Source organism: Magnolia sinica, chromosome 6, assembly GCF_029962835.1.
Source record: "Magnolia sinica isolate HGM2019 chromosome 6, MsV1, whole genome shotgun sequence".
NCBI lineage: Eukaryota > Viridiplantae > Streptophyta > Magnoliopsida > Magnoliales > Magnoliaceae > Magnolia > Magnolia sinica.
The window spans coordinates 15,594,387-15,602,914 of record NC_080578.1 but is presented as its reverse complement, the minus strand read 5'-3'; the positions used below and the strand labels follow the sequence as shown (position 1 = coordinate 15,602,914).

Genomic DNA, 8,528 nt, shown 5'->3' with positions numbered 1-8,528 from the left:
ATCCAATGTAAGATATTTTTACTTGTTCTCTCTTTATTGGATTTTTAATATACATTTAATTTACCTCTGGTGTAGCCCTTTTACCTTAGGTTCAACACTTTCGCTTTGGAAAAAGCTATTTTTCTTTCTTTCTTAACCCCGGGGCATCCATTGAATACTTTTTCTTTATTTTCAGATTTTCGGGTCTGTTCCTTTCATTGTTTAAGTTAATGTTTAGAGTAATTTCCTTTTGAATTATGATTCTTGTTTGCTTCCTTGAAATATGTTGTGATCTAATATTGTTTTAATTCATTGCTTTGTGAATCTCTCTTAAATTAATGCTAGGTGTGGATTCATTGTTAAGTTGTTTATTCATAAATGGTATATTCATCATGATCATGGCATGTTTGAACTTGAATTTAAATTACATTATAAGTACTTGGGAATTGATTTGATTGCATTCTTCATGAAATACATGGCATAACTATAATTTAATTTGGATATTTGGAATTAAAAACCTTAGATATTTGGAATTAAATTTTAGGTTGAATGACAGATCAGTGAGCATGTAAGGATTGTTAATCTATGTGCATGTCAAGATTGCCGCATCATCAGACCGGTTAAGTGAGCATGCAAGGATTATAAAAGGTATTTAATGTCAGAGTCATGCAAAATTTTGAAAAGTTAATTAAATTTAAGCACATGCCTTACTAAATTGGTTAGGTGAGCATGTCAGGATTGTAAAAGTACCAGACACCTAAAGTCATTTGAGGTCGTATAAAACTTGTTAATTGAATTTGGTTACAATGGAATATGCAATTGCATATACTATTGCGTTCATAACATTATGGTATCATGGTTTATTCATGTCATCTTTGTCTGAATTTCATTCATAATATTATTCCGTTATGATTTTGTTTAGCTCTTGTCTGTCATTGATCCATTTTGTATGGTATATTTCTTAGAATTCAACTGTAGTGGATATAATCTCATTGAGTTTCTAGCTCACCCAATTTAATAAATCTTACAAGTTTATAAGAGAAAATGGGAGCAAAAGATGAAGAATACATGAATTGTTACTTTTATTAGATTTTAAATTAGTTTATTTTATTTAAGTGAGAATTTGTAATAAACTTAAAGTAGAGAATTATGAGAGGGATTTAGCAATGGTAGAGGATCTTGATTTTAGATTCACGAAGCTTTCTTTAAAGTTTAAGTTTCAGTTATCATTGTTTGAATGATTTAATATTGATTTGGTTTGGATGCATAATGAATTAATGTAAATATGATAAATGAATTCATGAAATATTAGTTCGCACCATAGAAATGGGGATCAGAGTCATCGCTCTAAATTTTGGGGCGTGACAACGTTGTCCAAGTTATCACAAACAATGCAACTAGTCGTTGGCAACCTTCTTATGAAGCAGAGGTACCATTTATTTTGGACCTTATGTTTGACACATTATATATATATCTAATGTTAGAAAATATAGATAGTTTGTACCTTAAAGTGTTTATTAGGGGCTAGAAGAATCACAATCTTTATGTACAAACATGTCGTTCTTCTCCATTAAATGAGAAAATACATTGGGTGTAACTTGCTGTATCTAACTGACACCCGATTCGTAACAACCTTCTTAACACTACAAATGTTGTATTTAAAGAGGCTGAGCTTAGAAGCTTTGTAGTGTCAACCGATTGAAATAACGGGCCTTAGTTTTTTTTTTTTTTTTTTTTAAGTCGAAGAGAAGCTAATCCAACAAACCATCATTCCACAAATTTTTTAACATAAGTGGTAATTAAAATACTAAAATCATCAGAACCCTTAGCGGGTGTATTGCAATTAGTGGACAGAGATGAGATGCCACCATTGGGCTATATCTATGATGCAATGGAAAGGGTTAGAAGCAAAATCATGAATTACTTCAACTATAATGAGTGTGGTTACATGGTCATCTTAGATATTATAGATAAGAGATAAGGCAACAAAATATCATTTTTATTATATTCGATTGCCTATATCATTAACTTGGTTATATTCTTTACACCCATCGATTGGACATAAGCAGAAGTGACGCATATGGTTAGCTTTCTTGACGTCTTGAAGAGAATGATTTCAAAACAGAACATGAAATGATTTCCGTTTTACTGGACTTTTACATCGAGAGTGCATGTATTTTCTTAAGAGAAATAGTCGTTAGACATAAGAACATGAAATTGTCAAGTATAAAGTCTAACCTACTTAAATTGTTATTTACAGTTGATTGGTGGGCTGCCCATGAAGTGGATCCGAATATTAAGGATCCAAAACTAAAGAAACAGGTCATAAAGATTTTTAGACTTATATATTCCACTAATAGCCGTGAGCACAATTGGAATACATTCAAGTTAGTAAGTTTGGCAATTCACTTCTTGGTGTTAACTTTAGTCATAAATCTTAGAGAGTTAAAAATAACCACCATCGCTAATATACATTCTTAATGCAAATTCAAAAAAAAAAAAAAAAAAAACTCGAATAAAATAAGGTCAACGACTTAATCCTTATTCAATATAACAAAAAATTGTGAGAATGATTTCAAGTTAGGCGAAAAATGTTTGATTTCTATAATCCTTTCTGCTTAAATGATTTGGAGGCAAATAGTGAGTAACTTATAGAGATAGAAGACCTAATCTTTGCAAGCGAGACTTAACATAAGTCCAAGTCGAAGATGCCGCATTTGTATTAACACCGGGAGAAAATTCTTCCACTCGTAGGTGGAGAAGAGGGGATAGACAGTAGTAGTCAAGGCGAAGCAATGGATGAGATTGAAGAGATAGAAAAATAACATGATCAAGATCAACCATCAGATGTAGTTAAAGTACTAGTGTGAACCGATGATGAAGAACAGAAGGATATGAAGTATACATCGAAGAAGGAGATGATTCTAATTATGACAATGATGGTGATCAAATACTACAATGGCAACTAAATCAATGTATATAGTAGCCGATGTTATTATTATTTTAAATAAGTTATACTTTTTTAAAATTGTAGATTGTATTTGTAAATTAAGTTGTAACTTGTAACTTGTAAGTTATTCAAGTTATTGAGTTACTATTTATCAATGTAAATTTTATGTTTGAAATTTTAATAATTAATTCTCTTTTAATATACATTGTAGTTTCGAATATATAACATAATTTATAAATGGTTTAATAGTCTAGAACACTCAAACTACAATGAAATAAGGAAAAGAATTCAATCCAATCACTTGTACTAATTAGGTAAAGTTTTTCCTAATCTTTTCTTCTTCTTTCTTTTTTCTTTCTTTCTTTTTTTCTTCTTCTTCTTCTTCTTCTACTTCTTCTTCTTCTTCTTCTTTTTTTGTTTAAATTTTAACTTTTCCTAATTTTTTATTTTGTTTTTCCTTTTTTTTTTTTTGTTTACATTTAAAAATAAATTTTAAAAAATGTGACGGCATATGCGATATGCGAACAACATATGCTGGTAGCATACCATCGCATATGCGATTTGATAACATTGGTCTTGCCCTGGGCATTTGTGGCCCCAACCCCCTACCAAATATAAAGAAATCACATCCACACAAATCTCTACAAAGCCAGTGGCAAACTTATCCAGTAAGGTTTGATACTCTGGCAGTGATAGATAATGCACAGAATTAGAAATTGCATGTGGCAGACAAGTAGTTCAAATCAAACTATCTAAATTATGGGTACCAATCAAAGATCATGCCTATTTGATAATGCAACTATGAATCAGAGGTTACAATTGCTGGAACAAACTTTGGGACTGGATTGAAAGGCCAGGATTGTCCTTTCAAGGAAAATTTCACATAGGGTTCCATCCATAGTGGGGCCCCACGGACCAATGGTTCAGATCAGTGAATCATGGGCCCCAACGGTACAAAGTGGAAAGCAAGAGAACTGTGGTTATCTTAATACGAAAGAGAGCACAAGCACACATGGGAAGGAAGAAGATAAAATCTATGTGACCCACATTCAATTCCTCGAGTAGAGGACAGAAAATTTGGACAGAGAAGGATAGTATTCATCCTTCACCACCCACGCTCCCTCAGCAAACAAAAGTCACGGACCTTTCCTTGAAATGGACTGATATGGAGTGGGCCCCACTCAGGATCAACATAACCATAGCCTCATTGAATGGCTTGAATCCATCACCCCATCCATATTTTAACTGAAAATAGCCTTCCACCACATCCTTTCACAACCGCTCACTTCAATCTCCCCTCTATAAAAAGAATTCCAAATGAAGAAAAAAATAAAAAAAATAAAAAAACCGCAGACTCTACTTTGAAAAAGCTCCTTGAAATCAAAAGACAAAAAACTGCCACTCCCAAGAACATTGCAGCATCATTATTTAAACTTTGGACGATTTTAGCCGCCTAAATTGCCTAATTTGCCATTTAACCAAGGGCGTGGCCCACAACAGTGGAATGGTGAATAGCCGACTTGAATTCGTTAGGATAAGGCTTAGATGATGATGACGACGATGTTGTCATTTATTATATATAAATAAACAGTAACCCAGGAGCAGTTGGTGTTCGAAGGCATCTGATGTGCATCTTTTTCTGAAATGTAACAACTGATGCATGTCTTGCATACCGTTATAAAAGATCTCTCCTTCGTGATATTAAAAACTAGATTCATGCATTCTCAATGCACCGAAGACAGGAACATAAGATTCAAAGCCTGCACAGTAATTTCCCGTAAAAAACACTTGATGGAAGAAGAGATTACACATTCGTGAATTCATCACCTAACTCTCTCAATAAGTCAAACAAGAAGCTTTGGAGACAGCTCCATTCAAATATAAGAAATAAAAGGAGAATGGGATGAAAGCTTTATTTTAATCCAGAGGACACAAGGCTCAAAAAACTCTAAAAACTGGCCTCTTCTCCACTGTATTTTCGAGCTTGGAAAGCAGGACTCAAAACCCAAATGCTGAATATCTGCTAACATGGAAAGGGTATTAGCCTACCAGTGCTTTGGCCGTTGCAACCACATTCTCCACTGATATACCGTACTCCTTGTATATCTTCCCTGCTGGAGCACTCGCGCCAAACCGGTCTATCCCGATTGCCTTGCCCTTGCTTCCAATAATCTTCTCCCACCCGAACGTGGACCCTGCTTCAATGCTAACTCGAGCAGTACCGGGTGGTAGGACACTTTCCTTGTACGCTTCTGACTGCTCGTCAAACAGCTCCCAACAAACAAGGGAGACAACACGGACCTTCTTCCCTTCTTTCCTGAGTTCATCTGCAGCTTTTGCAGCAATCTCCAATTCAGAGCCTGTCCCAACCAGGACGAGCTCTGGTGTGGCGCCGGCGGAATTGTCTGACACAGTGTACCCTCCCTTCTCAACTCCTTCAATGGATGTTCCAGGAAGCTGAGAAAGTTTCTGACGTGAGAGGGCAAGGACTGAGGGTCTCTTCCTGTTAACAACAGCAACCTTGTAAGCACCGGCAGTCTCGTTCCCATCGGCTGGGCGGAGCATCAGAATGTTGGGCATTGCTCGGAAACTTGCCAAATGCTCAATTGGCTGATGGGTCGGGCCATCCTCTCCAAGCCCAATTGAATCATGGGTCATCACATAGATAACTCCAGCTTCACACAAGGCAGAGATCCTCATGGCAGCTCTCATGTAGTCGGTGAAAACGAAGAAAGTTGCACAGTAAGGGATGAGTCCAGGGGTATGGAGGGCAATTCCATTGCATATGGCACCCATGCCATGCTCCCTAACACCAAAGCGGAGATTACGCTCTTGTGGCGAGTCCTTTTGGAAGTCACCAAACATTTTCAGCAACGTCATGTTAGAGGAGGCAAGATCTGCGCTCCCACCAAGAAGTCCAGGGAGTACTTTTGCCAGTGCATTCAGGCACTGTTGAGACAGATTTCTGGTAGCATCAGCGGGGCTCTCGGGAGTGTATGTCTGGGAACAAGCAAGCAAGTGATGATAAGGGTGACGTGAATGACGATAAATCCATAATACTGTCTCCATTATCTGGTATAAGCTAGAAATGAAAAATTATGATAAAGAGAAACCGAGCGAAACTACTCACCGGAAGAGCCTTCTCCCACCCAGCAGGAAATTCACCAGTAATGATGGACTTCAGCTCTGCTGCATCCTCTTTATACTTCTTCTCATAATCTGCGAACTTAGCATTCCATTCAGCTTCAAGAGAAGCGCCATCAGGGATATGACGACTCCAGTGACTGTGGAACAAGAACCCAATGCACTCACTAATAGTGGCGGGAAAAAAATCAACTAAATTTGATAGGCAAAAGAAGCCTTCCAAAATTAAAATACCTCTTCACATCCTCGGGCACATGGAAAGGCTCGAATGGCCACCCAAGGTTCTGCCTCGTTGCATCCACTTCCTTAGCACCCAAAGCGCTTCCATGTACACTGTATGAGTTTGCCTTGTTTGGTGAGCCATAACCAATAGTGGTAGTTACCTGTAACCGAAAACATATCTTAAAAAAAAAAAAAAAACAGAGAGAAGAAGAAGAAGAAGAAAAACTTGCATATTCGAAGCTAGCCAGACTGAAGGTTTGTTTAAATTAGGTCTGATAACGGACCTTGATCAAAGTGGGCTTGTCCTTGACAGACTTAGCTTCCTCAATTGCCGCACGGATCTCATCATATCCAGTATTTCCGTTCTTCACCCAGATAACATGCCATCCGAGACCCTCAAAACGGGTGTCGACGCTCTCCGTGAATGCAATCTCAGTGTCACCATCAATGGAGATATGGTTGTCATCGTAAAATGCAATGAGCTTCCCAAGGCCCCAATGCCCAGCAAGGGAACAAACTTCATTTGAAATGCCCTCCATTTGACAGCCATCCCCAAGAATAACATATCTAATGAAATATAAATGTCCAAAAAATAAAGAAACAAACAAACTTAGATCTGTATATATGAATGAGAAACAAAACAGCAGCTACAAGAAGCATGAGAATAAGGGGTCTTTACGTATAATGGTCAACAATCTCGCAGTCGGGTTTATTGAAGCGAGCAGCCAAGTGCTTTTCCGCAAGTGCCAATCCAACCCCATTAGCAATACCCTGACCAAGAGGACCTACACCAGAAAACAAACAAGGAAAATCTTAAGAAATCTCAAGCTTTTGATGTATTGGTCTGCATAGAAGAACTCTTGACGCCAACAGCGATGGTCAGTTCATGAAGTAGAAGCAAACCAGTTGTGACTTCAACTCCGGGTGTCTCAAAATTCTCTGGATGACCAGGAGTTCTGCTTCCCCACTGGCGGAAAGACTTCAAATCTTCTTCCTAGAAGACAGGTTTTAGATGTAAACGATTTCAGGACAGAGATAAACTAAACTAAACTAAACTATACCTTGTTCTTTTCTTGAAATTCAACACCGAAGCAGAATTTATCAAATTAATTAGAATATCACAGTATAGAAAAAGGACAAGAAGAACTGCATGTAGCCAAAATGCAAATTTCACAAGCTCAGATACACTTCTTCAAACCATGTGGATTCAATGTTCAACACCCATAGAGCAGAACCAAAAGGAAAAAAAAAAAATGAAATCAAAAGCAGATCCAAAACCCCAAAACGAATCCATCGATGAGCATGTTGAAAGTCCAACAAACCCACCAAACATCAGGCGCAAATTAAATTCTCCGAAGAAGCAAAAATCAAACCAGAAGAACAAGCTTCTATACTCAGTGCCCCAGAGAGCAAAAGTTCCAAATTCAAAAGCAGATTCAAACGACCCCAACATAAATCTAATCCAGATACATCCTCAAAGACCGAAACACCATCCACACACCACGTATATGTTAAAATTCCCCAAAGAAGCAAAAACAACACAGAAGAGAAGTAAAGCAAGACCCAGAAACAAAACTGATCTTATCAACCAAACCAACCGAAAATCAAATCCAATCTACCTTCACACTGTCGTATCCAGCGAGGTGCAGCAAGGCGTATTGCAGCATGCACCCGTGCCCGGCCGACAGCACGAACCGGTCCCTGTTAAACCAGTACGGGTTCTTGGGGTTGTATCTCATCACCTCATCATACAGTATGTGGCCCATCGGCGCACACCCCATCGGCAATCCCGGGTGCCCGGAATTGGCCTTCTCGACGGCATCGATGGCCAAGAACCTGATCGTGTTGATCGACTTCTCCACCAGGGAAGTGTCAGTCTTCTGCAGCGTCTCCACAGCTGCGGCGCGGACCGGAGCCCTCGACGACGGTCGGGGGCCCGGCTGGGGCTTACGGGCCATGCGAGGGGATGATTTGAGGGTGCGACCGGAGAAGGTGCTGAGGCTAAAGCCAGGGAGGGCTACACGGTCAGAATGATTGGAGGAGCCGTGGTGGGACATGGTGCAGCCTGCCAGGGTCTGGGAGACGGTTAGAGAGGAGGAGGCGGCCATGGCTGGAAGCGGCGTGCGTACGTTAAGTGCCTACGGGAATGAAGAGAGACGATTTTTCTCTTCTTCTCTTCGCCTCTCTGTCTGTGAATTTCTCCCCTTTTTTGTGTTTGGGAAGAGGTTTTTGT

General features: G+C 38.8%; 1 protein-coding gene across 1 annotated transcript; it reads right to left on the bottom strand.

Annotated features, from left to right (window-relative positions):
• Positions 1-4,676: 4,676 nt before the first annotated feature.
• On the bottom strand, positions 4,677-8,528 carry LOC131248370 (transketolase, chloroplastic). Its single transcript, XM_058248637.1, has 7 exons — positions 7,915-8,528; positions 7,199-7,289; positions 6,975-7,080; positions 6,580-6,862; positions 6,308-6,456; positions 6,060-6,213; positions 4,677-5,929 (listed from the first exon to the last, which is right to left on the bottom strand). The coding sequence occupies exons 1-7, from the start codon at positions 8,401-8,403 to the stop codon at positions 4,970-4,972; spliced, it is 2,232 nt and encodes a 743-aa protein (XP_058104620.1). The 5' UTR covers positions 8,404-8,528; the 3' UTR covers positions 4,677-4,969.

Excerpts from the sequence above, each read along its gene's own strand:
- LOC131248370 (XM_058248637.1), bottom strand. The coding sequence starts at position 8,403 with ATGGCCGCCTCCTCCTCTCTAACCGTCTCCCAGACCCTGGCAGGCTGC. Across the intron at positions 7,290-7,914 it reads CTGGATACGACAGTGTGAAG|GAAGAAGATTTGAAGTCTTT; the intron begins GTAGATTGGATT and ends CCTGTCTTCTAG. Across the intron at positions 6,457-6,579 it reads ACAAGCCCACTTTGATCAAG|GTAACTACCACTATTGGTTA; the intron begins GTCCGTTATCAG and ends TTTCGGTTACAG.